Here is a 15,002-nt window from a genome sequence, read left to right on the forward strand (position 1 = left end):
CTGCTTTCTCACAGCTGCCTGAGGCACGTCCTCACATCTGCTTGTGTTATTGAGTGTATCCTGTTGAATGAAGTCCAACCACTGCCAGTATCAATACTACAGCAGTGGAAATAGCCTTGCTGAGAGGGACTTTTTACACAAGAATGTCATGATAGGACAAAGGAGAAAGGCTTTAAACTGAAAGGATACACGTTTTGATGAAATATTAGAAAGGAATACATTATTGCAAGGTGATGGGACACTGGAACCAGTTGCCCATAGGAGCTGTGGATTTCCCATCCCTGAAATATGTTCAAGGCCAGACTTCATGGGGATATGAGCAACCTGGTCTAGTGGAAGCTCTCCCTGCCCATGACCCAGGGGACTTGAAATTAGACTATCCTTAAAAGTCCCTTCCAACCCAAACCATTCCATGCTTTGTGGATTACACCCCCACAGCCTAGAGATGGAAAAGGACAGAGAGATATGGACACAGAGCACAGGGCCTTTCTTCATTGCTCTGATACTGTATTTTGCCTCGTCTAGAGTTGAGAATTTATTCAGAAAAACCAGTACAGCTAGTGGACATTTTGTGTGTGACTTAAGAAAAAGCAAACAGCTCTGCTCAAGGAGACAAAGGACATTGGATCTCTGGATATCTGCCTTCCATTCCAGTGCTTTCCTCCTGGAGAAGTCCATCTCTTTTCAGCCAGAGGCTGCTGGACCCACTCAGCGAGAGGAGGACACAAGAACACAGGAGCTGCTCCAATGAGCCTGAGCCTCCCTGTGTTCCTTGAGACACCACATACACTGGAGATGCTGGACAAAGCCCATTTCACTTCCACACATATGGTTCCACCCCACACAGTGAAGATGTTTCACAGCTCCCCACCCTTCCCAGCACAGCCAGAGCTGTTCCCAGCTCCCTGTGAGCTCCCAGCTTTACTCAGGACAGGGGTATTGCCTTCACACAACTACTGCTGCAGCTTCACAAATTCGATGATAATTCAAGCATCTGACATCCTTCCAGTTCTTGGGTAATTCAGTATGCCTGCGGATTATAACGCAGTTCTCATCAAGGCCTTCACTTGGTTCTCCTTCTCGCCAGAACCTGGGACACAGACAGGCTTGTTACACCCCAGTGCCCTCTGTAAAGCACTGCAGGAAAAGGCCACAGCAGCATGCAAGACTTGAAGGGAAGAAACAGAAATTCCCAATGCTGATTCATGGAATGAAGCAATGCCCTTCTTCCCACTCCATATCCCACTGGCACCAGTGACACATGGAAACCTGCCTCCTTCCTACAGCCTTCCAGCACAACAGGGCCCTGCTCCATCCTGCTGGGGGCAACTGATCACCACCACTCACTCCATGTACCACACACCCAGCAGAGGCCCATGTTGAACTTCAGGGCAAGTCTGTGATAACACACTCTGTTTCACCAACAGACAGCTTCACATCTCACCTACTTTCTTTCCATACCAGGAGTCACAGCAAACACCCTTCATGCAGAGATACTCACGCTGCTGTCACATTGTATGGAGTCTTGTCCACCCACTGCCACTGGCCCACCTTCTCTGCAAACAGTCCGATGTAGAAATTGTCTGGTTTCGGTTCTTTAGATTGTCTTATCTCCTCAGAGAGGAATTCCTGGCAATCAGAGAGAGAGAGTGCAATCCCCATGAGGAGCAAGACTGAGCACAGAGAGGCATCAGGAATCCCTGTGGGGTGGGGCTGGTGGCAGAGGGGGCTGGTGCTGCAGAGGAGCAGACAGGACCGTCCCCCTCCCCTGCAGGACACGGAGGGGCTCTGAGTCCCCTCCAGGGCCCAGCACTGGGGCTCTGCCTGCTGGGTCCCTCTCCCTTGGTCCCTGTGCACTTACCTGCTCTGCCCTGCTGGTGATCACCACCAGCTGGGAGCCCATCCCACTGCAGTTCTGTGCACTCTCAGCACAGTTCATCTTATCAGGGGACAGGAAATAGCAGCTTCCTTGAAACCTTCTCCAGCCCTTTGGGCAGCACATCCAGCCTCGCTCTGTGCAGGAAGAGGACAGAGAGATGAAGGCTACTAACAAGAGATGGTGATAGCAGAGATCCAGCTTTTCCAGGGACAGTGCTCACGTCCTGCTCAGTGACTTTTCCTGACAGAAGGTGCTTGAATAAACAGGGATAGTACAGACATTTCTTCCCACTGCTCAGGGGTATGACCAGCGAGCTTTGTGTACCCAAAGCCATGGTAATCCTTGTAAGGGGATCTCAGGCCTCTCCAAAGTTCTGCAGGGGATGTGCTTTGACCTGCCCTGGCACAGCCTCCTTGAGGCCCTTAGCCCCAAGGAAGAGGGGACATTGGGACTACTGACCTGTGCCTTGTGGCACCGCTGAGTCGCACTCCCACTGCGAGAAGTGCTGCTGCAGGGCTGAGGGCTGGTCACTGCTGTGGCAGAAGGGAAGCACTGCAAAGGGAGAGGAAAGGCAGCAGGATTAGCCCTTGCTCCCAGCTCCTCACACAGCATCTCTGTGCCCTTGACTCTCCTTCCACCATTTCCCCAGCAAGCACGGTCCCAGCTGTCACCTCTCCTGGCCCACCCCAGTGGCACAGCTGCCTTCCCAGCCAGAAAGAGCCCCTCTTCCAAGTCAGACAGCAGAGGGACCCCTGGAAGCACATGCTACTGGGCACATGCCACTCACTCGGCAGGAGAGAGCCCTCCCAAGCACTCCTCTCTGCCATGCACACACCCACAGCCCAGCTGCCAGTCTACAAAGCAGCCTCTCCTTGTCACCCTTTGTCTCTTCCTCAACTACACAGCAACAGGCACTTGGGGGAGTCCCCCTCAGCTGGGCCAGTTCCATCAGCAACACACAGTGCAGCTGAAGGCAATCACTTACAGCTGGAGCTGCTGACACTAGGCTGCAGCACAAACAAGAGGCACAAGGTCACAATGGCAGCTTTGATTGCAACGGCAGAAATTAGGAAGACCCAGATGTTCAGCCAGGAGCAGCCTCGCTCTTCTGCCGGGGCTGAAAGACACAAAGCAAGAGTGAGCATGTCCCAGCCAGGAGTTGGGAGCAGGATAACCCAGGGGGCTCTGTTCCCCAGCACCCTGGCGGTCCCAAGGACTGGGGAGCCCCACAGGTGCTGGAAGCAGGTCCTGCTGCCTGTCCCTAGCAGTGCCTCAGAACCACAGGAGCTGCTCTGAGGCTGCTTTTTTATTTCCCTCTTTATCACAAGACCTGCCTGTATTCTGCCCAAACCTCACTCCCCCTTTCTCCTGTCAGACCTCCTTTCTCCTCAACACATCTTCCTGCTTGCCTTCCAATACCCTGTCTGTCACTGAACGCTCTTTCTGGATCTCCCTCCTCTTCCTCTCTCTTTAGACATTCTTTCTCTCACTCCCTGCATTTTGCCTCTGTCCCATGAGCCCCTTTCTGCAGAGGCACAGTTCCCCAAAGGAGTGACTGCCCAGCTCAGGGTGTGCACAGCCAGACCCACAGAAGGAATTGTTCCCACAGGGGAAAATGCACTTGGGGAGCTCTTGGGGAGCCCTGGCTGGGTTGTCCTTGGAGACAGCAGAGATGGGAGCAGGGACTTGTGCTCAGCGTGGTGCAGAGAGCTTTAGCAGGGCAATGACAGAAGGACAGCAGCCTTCAGCCCCATTGTGTACAGACACAGCACTGAAGGGAATAGCAGGGCATGCTCTGCCTGGACTTCCATTCCCCCTGGCTCTAGGAAAAGGTCATTCTGCCAGCCTGGCCACTGCCCACTTCCCTCCCTCATCTCTTGCTTTGCTCTTGTCCTAAGCCCATCTCCTGGTAGGAGACCCGGCCTCCCCACCATGCCCAGGATCCATCCCAGCCCTGTCTTTCCCCCAACCCCTTTGGCAGGAGGACAGAAAGGAGGGAAGGTTTGGGGGTTACCTGCACTTCCAGGACTGACTCTCCCTTGGTCATCCATCATCTCTACAAGAGGATCACTCTTCTCCAAGGGTCCCTGTTAGCAGTGGGCCCACAAACAGCCTTCCTCCTGTACAGGGCACCTCCCACACTGGTGTACCCCACAGGACATGGAGATTGGGCATTTTCATCATTTCCCTGCCAGGACATTTCACAAGATGCTCATTGCAACTCATAAAGTCACCAAGACAAAGGGAACAGATGAAGGGGACATCACTGCAGCTCACACAATCTCCCTTTGCACAGCCTCAGGCACTTTCACAGGTCATACATGGCCTTCCCTCTCTGCTGCCTGCTCTCTCCTGCTGAGGGTCCATGTGTGTGACAATACATACACAGGCAGGTATATTTGGCATTTGCTAGTAAAGGGCTAAGCCCACTGAGCACAGCCTGCAAAAGGGAGCCAAAAATGAGAGGAAAGCATATCTGTGACTGACTCTGGGCCCATGTGCCCATGTGCATCCTGAGCACAAATGAGAATTTGCCAATACTCTTTTTAACTATTTCCTTTAGAAATGTGGATGAAGCTTTGGGCAGGGTGTTGTATAAGACCTGTCTTTGTGGGTCTGGAGGACAGAAAGGATCACTGGATGGTGCTTGATTCCCTCTGCATGACAAGTCATTAATTTTGCCTTGGTTATGACTACAAAAGCTGCAGCCCTACGTGGTGTTTCTAGCAGTTCTCAAGGATATCTGGATTCAGGTCCAGCAGCCTCATATTCCCAAAAATGTTCCTAAGGATAAAGGATCCCTACTGGATCCCAATGTCCTCTGAATGGACTGAGATAGAAGCAGAGTTTTTGCTCTTGTTCCATCAGGTGGTTTCTCCCTGTGCAGAGGAATGCATAGGTACAAAGACACAGCAATAGTAGAGCTCATAGCAACAGCACAGGCATTTCAGCTGAAGCATCACAAGATCAGGGCACAGAACTGCTTACAAGTGAGAACAAGCCTGAGCTCTCTGTAGAAGACATTCTCTGATTCTGTTACTTTGTGCACAACAGGCTGCAGACATGGTCAGAGCCTACATTTCTAAACATCTTTATGTAACCAGTGTCCACAAGCTCTCACCCCACAGAAAAACACATTCACAAGACTTGTGGAACCTCCAGCCTCCCAGCAGCCATGCAGGAAGGGCAGGTGCAAGAACACATCCCCTTTGTGGAAGCAGGGCTTCCCCTGGTCCCACACACTTCCTGCTGGAGATATGGGGTTCATGAGTATGCACAGCTCTTCCAGCAGTCTGTGAACCACAGGTGAAAGCACAGGGTCATATTGTCACACTGCAGAACTGTGGCTCTGTGCCTGCTGCACATCTCAGTGCCATCACTGAGGTCAGCCACAGCACTCAGCTGCCAGGGAGCTTCTTACAGACAGAGGTGGCCAAGCTGCAGAGCACCCTGGGCTCAATGGCCACTTCCTTCCCACTACTCTCTCCTCTCTCAACTGCTCTTACTTCATCTAATCTTTGTTTTCAGACTGTTTCTCCTGTGCCTCAGAAGCCTTTCCCTAATGCCCTGGTTACTGTTAAACTGGTGGTCATGTTCTTCTTTAATAGCAATGGTTTGGGGGAAAATGAAACTCACATAGTTGCAGCTATTGCATTCACACAGCTGTCTGCATTCACACTCCCATTTCTATCACTTGCTGCTCTCCAGGCCACTTCTGACCAACATGAAGTGTGATGGTTGAGGCTGGCAAAGTCCAAAGAACAGCAAGTGTGCTCCTGTTCAGAAATTAACTTGATGGAGAACGTTCTCTCCTTCTCAGTGGGTGAAGGCAGTTTCTCCATCAACCTGAATCCCCTGAGCAGTCCTGCCATCCAGTTTTCTGGAATTCCAAATGATTTGAAGGCAAAGACTTATCTGCATCAATGACATACGGGCGAGGAGCCTTGAAGGAAATACTAACAAAGAGAAAGGCAGAAAGCACACCAGCAGTGCTAGCAGCAGGGACAATACAGGAATGGAGAATTAATCCCAGAGGAAGTTGCTCCCACTGTGCCTGGTTGCTTTGGCCTCTCACAGTCTGAAATTCAGTCCCACAGCCCTGACTCCCAGCAGGGTATGGGGGACAGCTCACAGAGGCAGCTGTCAGGCTCTGCAACTTGTGCTGCAGTTTCTGAGCTTTGTTTCCTGCAGTAAAGATGAAATAAATCCAGGAGGACAGAGGAGGTTCCTTTCATGGAGCTTTGGCAGACAGGTTATGGAGGACCCAAAGATGAGATGGACTCTGTTGGATCTCACTCTCACCAATGAGGCTGAACTCTAGGGCATGTAGAGGCTGAGTGTTCCAGATTGCAAGGCAAGATGTATTCTATTGCCATCTGTATGGCAGTTGTCTGGTGTCAAGTGGGCAATTCTCCTTATCTCTCTTCCTCAGTGATCATAATCAAGGTCCTTTAGCAGGGAATATCTGCTGATAAGAGGCTATTGAATGTCACCACACAATGGATAAGAACTGTAACATCCCATTGTGAGATGCTCCGCCCAGAGGGAGGAGCCAGGCATTCCTGCCCAGATATAATCTGGAGATTCTGACACTCCAGCATGGCTCTTCTCCACTGGACTCCCCAGAGGAACAGCGGCTGCTTCTACTTCCACGGATCTGCGGAGGAAGAATACTGCCCTTTCCTACAGGACTCCCCTGCTCCAACAGAACCACGCCTGACACTCCAGGAGGACTGCAGCACCTTTTCCAACTGGACTGCTACCAACACCCTGACCAGCAGGGTGTCAGGTTGTGTTCTGACTCTGTCAGTGTTGTTCTAGTGTATTGCATTGTTGTATTATATAATTTTTTTTCCTTCCCTATTAAAGAACTGTTATTTCCTGCTCCCAAATTTTTTCAATGAGAGCCCCTTAATTTAAACTTCATAGCAATTCAGAGGGGTGGGGAGGGTTTCCATTCTCCATTTCAGGGGTGGCTCCTGCCTCGTTCAGCAGGCACCTGTCTTTCCAAACCAAGACACTGAGGTCCACTTTGTCTGCAGTGATCCTGACATGTTGGGATTCAGGATGTTGTCAATCCATGCAGGGAAGGATGAGCTTTAGGGCCTGGGGTCTCAGGGCTCAGAGGGACAAGGAGACAGACTCTTCCAGATCCTCATTCGTCCCAAACTCCCAGCATGAATCACCCTTGTTCCCCTCCTGCCCTGTTCCTAGGGGAAGCAATCCTGCATGGAATCCTGCCTTCTTCCTACAGCCAAGGGGAGGGGGCCGTGTCCAGAGCCAGCAGGGGCTGCTGCTCACACCGGCTGACCCAGGAGTGGACAGCCAGCAGAGGAACCTGCTGGTCAGCTCTGTCCTTCAGGGACTGTGCACCTTCAGCTGGCTGCACCACAGCAGGCCTAAGCCTCCTGTGCTGGGCTGGCTCTTGAGTGGAGGAGGGAAGACAGGAAATGTGCTCCTTGTCCTGCTTGGCAGCTAAGAGTTATGGCAGAGGGCAGGCCTAAAGTGGAATCTATATAGCAAAAGCCAGAAACTCGTGGGAATGGTGCTACAGGCCCCAGACAAAGCAGGGCTTTCCAGCCAGTGGCAAGCTCTGCAGCCCAGGCTGGTGCTGGGAGAAGCTGTGCACTGCAGGACGTGCTTTCCAGGGGAAGATGGAGAGGCCCTCACTCCCAGGGCCACACTGTACAGGTATAGACAGACATTTTCTCTGCAAAAAGGACTTCATCATCCTGCTGCAGCCAGGGAGAGGAACAGAAACAGGCAGCTCTTTGAGTTGGGATCAGTGCCTACTGCCTGTGCTGATTTGTGTGGTTTATTGCATGTTTATATCCCCATTCTTCCATAGGTCCCCATGTATGTAGGACCTACTGTCCCTCCACGCTGTGTCTCATTCCTGCCTCGAGCTGTGCATGTGGACCTGCAGCCACCTGCAGCACCTGCACTGCTCTTCATACTACTGCTCCCATTGGATTAGGAAGGCAAATCTCCTGGGCACCTTGCCTCCAGAACAAATTCCCCTCTCTCTGGGACACAGAGAGGCGATTCACTTCCATGGGTAGGACAGAGGTGCACAAACAGGAGCTGTACACCCAATGGCATTCCCTGTGGGGAGCTGGCACTGTTCCCTCAGGGCAGCTTGGGCACTTGGTGTTTCCTGAGGAGAGAGAAGCGAGGACACAGGAAGCAGGAAGTGGGCAGAGATGGAGCAAAGGAAGATCCATGGTGTCCAATGCTCTACAGCAGGACATGAAGGCAATGCAATAGGCACTGATGTCCTGGATGGGATGTCACGTGCAGCAGGAGCCCTGTCTCGTCAGCCTCCTCTGCAGCATGGTCTGTCCTGGGCAGCCATGCCATTCCAGGCACCACTGAGCATTTGGCTTTCCAGGACTGCTGCTGCCTCACGTGAGCCTGGGATCAGCCCCGAGTCAGGAAGAGGACTTTTTCCTCCAGGAGCATCTGAAGGCCAGCTGTGGATTGTTTCCCCCATGGCAGCAAGTCCAAAGGGAGGGCCACAAAGATGAAGGCAATCAGGATAGAGACAGAGGGTTGGAGCACAAGCTAGAAGAATTGTGATTTTTGGGATTGTTCAGCATGAGAAAGAGAGGATTCCAAGTTGGTCTTACAGCAGTCTTCCAGGAGGATTCCAGGAGGGCTGGAGAGGTGCTTGTTACAAGGGCATGTAGTGCATAAGGCAAAGGGGAATGGCTTTAAACTGAAAGAGGGCAGGTTTAGGGTAGGTATTAGGGAGAAATTCTTTTCTGTAAGGGTTGTGAGGCACTGGCACACGTTTCCCAGAGAAGCTGTGCATAGCCCGTCCCTGGAAGTGTTCAAGGCTGGGCTGAATGGGGCTTTGAGCAGACTGCTCTAGTGGAAGGGGTGGTGCTCAAGACCCAGAGGTTCAAAACTTGATCCTTAAAGATTCCATACAAGCTAAACCATTCCAAGAGCCTAGGACTTTACCTTTCCGGCATAGATATGGAGGATAAAGGACATACAGAGATAGAGTACAGAGAATTTCTTCATTGGTGTGATATTGTATTTTATCTGGTCTAAGATTTCAGAATTTGATCAACAAAACCAGTACAGCTAGAGGACATTTGGTGTGTGACTCAACAAAAAGCAAACAGCTCTGCTCAAGGAGACAAAGGACATTGGATCTCGGGATATCTGCCTTCCATTCCAGAGCCTTCCTCCTAGAGAAGTCCATGGCTTTTCAGCCAGAGGCTGCTGGACCCACTCAGGGATAGGAGGCCACAAGAACACAGGAACTGCTCCAATGAGCCTGAGCCTCCCTGTGTTCCCTGAGACACCACATACACTGGGGATGCTGGACAAAGCCCATTTCACTTCCACATACACGGTCCCATCCCACACAATAAAGATGTGTCAGAGCTCCCCACCCTTCCCAGCACAGCCAGAGCTGTTCCCAGCTCCCTGCTGAGCTCCCAGCTTTACTCAGGACAGGGGTATTGCCATCACACAATTACTGCTGCAGCTTCACAAATTCGATGATGCCTCGTAGCTGGATTGACATCATTCCAGTTGTCGAGGGTGCCTTCAGGCACATGGATTACAGTGCAGTTCTCATCATGGCCTGGACTTGGTTCTCCTTCTCGCCAGAACCTGGGACACAGACAGGCTTGTTACACCCCAGTGCCCACTGTAAAGCACTGCAGGAAAGGGCCAGCACAGCATGCAAAACGTGAAGGGAAGAAACAGAAATTCCCAATGCTGATTCATGGACTGAAGCAATGCCCTTCTTCCCACTCCATATCCCACTGGCACCAGTGACACATGGAAACCTGCCTCCTTCCTACAGCCTTCCAGCTCAACAGGGGCCTGCTCAAACTGATCACCACCACTCACCCCATGCACCTCATTCCCAGACGAGGCCCGTGATAGCCTCCAGGACAAGTTTGTTCCCAAGAAGAAGGCACAGCAAGGACAATCCTGGTGCTTTATCCCTGTGCCCCATCTCTTTCCCTGCATTCCAGCACAGGCCATTTTGTGATTATAAGTGCAGTGAATGCAGGTCAGGCCAGGCTGGTCATCAGGGTTCTGCAGGGCACTTGCTGCCAGAGAGTTGAAGTTATTTCTATTCCTACGGCATTGACTTCCATGTCACAGGTAGTTAATTCATAACCAATACCCAGCACAGATGGGGCCATGTGAACCTGGCGTCCTACACAGCCCTCTCCTGCTGTATCTATGATTTCTCACAAGGAAGCAGGGTCAAAACTCCTTCCCATGCAGCACCTGAACCTCTCATATGTCTCCTATTTCTTTCCCTACCAGGAGTCACAGCAAACACCCTTCATCCACAGACACTCACGCTGCTGTCACATTGTATGGAGTCTTGTCCACCCACTGCCACTGGCCCACCTTCTCAAACAGACCAATGTATAAATTATCTCTTCGCACACCTTGAGTTTTCTGCTTGGAGAGGAATTCCTGGCAATCAGAGAGAGAGAGTGCAATCCCCATGAGGAGCAAGACTGAGCACAGAGAGGCATCAGGAATCCCTGTGGGGTGGGGCTGGTGGCAGAGGGGGCTGGTGCTGCAGAGGAGCAGACAGGACCTTCCCCCTCCCCTGCAGGACACGGAGGGGCTCTGAGTCCCCTCCAGGGCCCAGCACTGGGGCTCTGCCTGCTGGGTCCCTCTCCCTTGGTCCCTGTGCACTTACCTGCTCTGCCCTGCTGGTGATCACCACCAGCTGGGAGCCCATCCCAGTGCAGTTCTGTGCACTCTCAGCACAGTTCATCTTATCAGGGGACAGGAAATAGCAGCTTCCTTGAAACCTTCTCCAGCCCTTTGGGCAGCACATCCAGCCTCGCTCTGTGCAGGAAGAGGACAGAGAGATGAAGGCTACTAACAAGAGATGGTGATAGCAGAGATCCAGCTTTTCCAGGGACAGTGCTCACGTCCTGCTCAGTGACTTTTCCTGACAGAAGGTGCTTGAATAAACAGGGATAGTACAGACATTTCTTCCCGCTGCTCAGGGGTATGACCAGTGAGCTTTGTGTACCCAAAGCCATGGTAATCCTTGTAAGGGGATCTCAGGCCTCTCCAAAGTTCTGCTGGCGATGTGCTTTGACCTGCCCTGGCACAGCTTCCTTGAGGCCCTTAGCCCCAAGGAAGAGGGGACATTGGGAGTACTGACCTGTGCCCTGTGGCACCGCTGAGTCGCACTCCCACTGCGAGAAGTGCTGCTGCAGGGCTGAGGGCTGGTCACTGCTGTGGCAGAAGGGAAGCACTGCAAAGGGAGAGGAAAGGCAGCAGGATTAGCCCTTGCTCCCAGCTCCTCACACAGCATCTCTGTGCCCTTGACTCTCCTTCCACCATTTCCCCAGCAAGCACGGTCCCAGCTATCACCTCTCCTGGCCCACACCAGTGGCACAGCTGCCTTCCCAGCCAGAAAGAGCCCCTCTTCCCAAGACAGACAGCAGAGGGACCCCTGGAAGCACATGCCACTGGGCACATGCCACTCACTCGGCAGGAGAGAGCCCTCCCAAGCACTTCTCTCTGCCATGCACACACCCACAGCCCAGCTGCCAGTCTACAAAGCAGCCTCTCCTTGTCACCCTTTGTCTCTTCCTCAACTACACAGCAACAGACACTTGGGGGAGTCCCCCTCAGCTGGGCCAGTTCCATCAGCAACACACAGTGCAGCTGAAGGGAATCACAGCTGGAGCTGCTGACACCAGGCTGCAGCACAAACCCCTAGGACTTACTGGCTCCACTTTGTGGGGAATAATGCACTCCTGGTGACAGGCCACAGCCACAATCCCAAGGACTTCCCAGTAATTCAGACACTCATCAGGAGTATGGATTAGAAGCTGACCAGAGTGTGCTTAATAATCCCGATGCCTCTTTTCATCAGTCATTTAATTTAGAACTATTTTCACTGATGAGCAGAACAGTCCCAGTTACTCCAGTGCCTGAATTGCTAAAATGGAGGAAAACTCAGAGGAGATGGGCAAGGGCAATGCCTGGATGAGCACCCCCATTGCCAATAAAGGTAACCTTATCCCTACCCAAAGAGAAAGTATGACAAGAGAGATGACTTCTGGTTGAGTTCAGCTGAGGGATTTGACCTGCTGTGGAGCTGCTCATCCCTGTAGGGGTAAAAAAGGGTCAGTGTCTTCTTCAGATAGCCATGAAAGCTCTGTTGGCTGAGGGACACTGGTACTGCCTTACCCTTCTTGGGTAAGCAGGATAGGAAATCATTGGCTCATGTTCCTCTGGAAACACTCCCTTCAGAGAAGAGCTGTCCAAGCCCTCAGCTCATGCAGACTGAGAGAGACTGAGAGCAACCTGCTCTGAAAGCCTTGCTGCCACCACAGGCAGTTCCCTACACAGCCAGCTTATCCAAGAGATCTGCCTTATGCCCAGACATTCAAATGGTGGTTTAAGAGCTGCAGATGTGTTCTCACAAAGGTTGAGGCTGCATGAGAAGGGATCTCAGACATGTGTTTTGGTGAAGGGTGTTTTCCTTCTGGCAGAGGTTCTAGGATGTGGGTTTTCCACCTGACCAGGGGCAGTCACCTGAGCCCTTCATCCCAAGGGAATTAATACAGCCTGGAACTCACCAAGGCAGAGGCACAAGGTCACAATGGCAGCTTTGATTGCAAGGGCAGAAATTAAGAAGACCCAGATGTTCAGCCAGGAGCAGCTTCTCTCTTCTGCTGGGGCTGAAAAACACAAAGCAAGAGTGAGCATGTCCCAGCCAGGAGTTGGGAGCAGGATAACCCAGGGGGCTCTGTTCCCAAGCACCCTGGGGGTCCCTTCTTCCAAGGACTGGGGAGGCCAACAGGTGCTGAAGCAGGTCCTGCTGCCTGTCCCTAGCAGTGCCTCAGAGCCACAGAGTACAGCAGCACAGGGGCTGCCCTGAGGCTGCTGTTTTATTTCCCTCTTTATCACAAGACCTGCCTGTATTCTGCCCAAACCTCACTCCCCATTTTCTCCTGTCAGACCTCCTTTCTCCTCAACACATCTTCCTGCTTGCCTTCCAATACCCTGTCTGTCACTGGACGCTCTTTCTGGATCTCCCTCCTCTTCCTCTCTCTTTAGACATTCTTTCTCTCACTGCCTGCATTTTGCCTCTGTCCCATGAGCCCCTTTCTGCAGAGGCACCGTCCCCCAAAGGAGTGACTGCCCAGCTCAGGGTGTGCACAGCCAGACACACAGAAGGAATTGTTCCCACAGGGGGAAATGCACTTGGGGAGCTCTTGGGGAGCCCTGGCTGGGTTGTCCTTGGAGACAGCAGAGATGGGAGCAGGGACTTGTGCTCAGCGTGGTGCAGAGAGCTTTAGCAGGGCAATGACAGAAGGACAGCAGCCTTCAGCCCCATTGTGTACAGACACAGCACCGAAGGGAATAGCAGGGCATGCTCTGCCTGGACTTCCATTCCCCCTGGCTCTAGGAAAAGGTCATTCTGCCAGCCTGGCCACTGCCCACTTCCCTCATCTCTTGCTTTGCTCTTGTCCTAAGCCCATCTCCTGGTAGGAGACCCAGCCTCCACACCAAGCCCAGGATCCATCCCAGCCCTGTCTTTCCCCCAACCCCTTTGGCAGGAGGACAGAAAGGAGGGAAGGTTTGGGGGTTACCTGCACTTCCAGGACTGACTCTCCCTTGGCCATCCATCATCTCTACAAGAGGATCACTCTTCTCCAAGGGTCCCTGTTAGCAGTGGGGCCACAAACAGCCTTCCTCCTGTACAGGGCACCTCCCACACTGGCAAGGGACCTCCACAGGCTCTGATCTGCTGAAAAAGCCATATCCTGGGTGGACCCACAGCACATGGAAATTGAGGAACTTTCATTGTTACCTTGCCAGGGCACTTCACGCAATTATCACTGCAAGACACAAAGTCACCAAGATAAAGGAAAGGGATGAAGAGGAGTGTCACTGTCCTATTTTCTGAAAAATCCCTTCGCCAGGATTTCCTCTCCTGGAAAGCTGAGAAACCACAGAGAGAAATGAAAACATTTATTAGCTGATTGCTTCTCCTGTGTTTGCTGCTTTGGAATGTGGTCTGGAGAATGTTTACCAACTGGTCATTGTTTGATTGGTTTCATGTTAACTGTTTTTACTTAATGACCAATCACCATCAGCTGCGTTGGGCTCTGAGAAGTCAGTAAAGAGTATTTCATTATCATTCCTGTTAAACCTTCTGTCTGTATCCTTTCTCTTTCTTTAGCATTGTTCCAATATAATATTATTTAATATAATATAGTATCATAAAATAATAAATCAGCCTTCTGATAACTTGGAGTTGTCACGGTGAGGGAAGTCTTGGGACCCTTAATGTAAGAATCAGCAAGCTCCAACTTTATTGATAAGCACCAGACTTTTATACACAACAAGTAATAAGCTCATGCATATTCTGCAAGCTAAACAATCTATTGGTTATACTACAATATCAGCTCTTCCTCATTCTTGAGAACTTACATTTCTGCTTCTCACGTCTCATCCTCATTACTGTTATCGTACCACTGCTGTGCTCAAGGACACAAGTTCTTGCAGGTGCAGAAACTCATATTAGCAGGGTTTGGTACTTTCCCAGTCCTTCCTTGGTCAGCTAACAAAAGTATGTCAGAGTGACATCTACCCTGTAACCATTCCTCAACATGGAGTCAGATTCATTCATGTCTCACTCTGTCTGGGGGATGCCTGCAAATACCAAGAGGAACATCACTGCAGCTCACACAATCTCCCTTTGCACAGCCTCAGGCACTTTCACAGGTCATACATGGCCTTCCCTCTCTGCTGCCTGCTCTCTCCTGCTGAGGGTCCATGTGTGTGACAATACATACACAGGCAGGTATATTTGGCATTTGCTAGCAAAGGGCTAAGCCCACTGAGCACAGCCTGCAAAAGGGAGCCAAAAATGAGAGGAAAGCATATCTGTGACTGACTCTGGGCCCATGTGCCCATGTGCATTCTGAGCCCAGAAATCCTGAGCACATCAGAGAACTTGCCAACTCTGATTTGATCTAATTGCATTGGAAGGGAGGCTGGGGCTTTGAGCAATGGGGTTCAGTATGACCTGGCATTGTGGGCCAGAAGGATCACTTGGCAGTGCCAGAGTCCCTGTGCATGACAGATCATGAAGTCT

At 51.6% G+C, this 15,002-nt stretch overlaps 2 protein-coding genes across 2 annotated transcripts; both read right to left on the bottom strand.

Annotated features, from left to right (window-relative positions):
• Positions 1-579: 579 nt before the first annotated feature.
• Positions 580-3,933, bottom strand: LOC311166841 (C-type lectin domain family 4 member E-like; the record flags this gene model as incomplete). Its single annotated transcript, XM_084227036.1, has 6 exons — positions 580-1,090; positions 1,502-1,629; positions 1,862-2,013; positions 2,339-2,431; positions 2,883-2,996; positions 3,894-3,933. 6 exons carry the CDS (start codon positions 3,931-3,933, stop codon positions 946-948), a joined length of 672 nt encoding a protein of 223 aa, XP_084083162.1. The 3' UTR covers positions 580-945.
• Positions 3,934-9,360: 5,427 nt separating this feature from the next.
• Positions 9,361-13,531, bottom strand: LOC311166842 (C-type lectin domain family 6 member A-like; the record flags this gene model as incomplete). The annotated part of the gene is made up of 6 exons (XM_084227037.1): positions 9,361-9,508; positions 10,218-10,336; positions 10,569-10,720; positions 11,046-11,138; positions 12,475-12,576; positions 13,492-13,531. 6 exons carry the CDS (start codon positions 13,529-13,531, stop codon positions 9,361-9,363), a joined length of 654 nt encoding a protein of 217 aa, XP_084083163.1.
• Between the last annotated feature and the right edge of the window lie 1,471 nt (positions 13,532-15,002).

This window comes from Fringilla coelebs, assembly GCF_963513975.1.
Source record: "Fringilla coelebs genome assembly, chromosome: 2".
In the NCBI taxonomy this organism is placed as follows: Eukaryota; Metazoa; Chordata; class Aves; order Passeriformes; family Fringillidae; genus Fringilla; species Fringilla coelebs.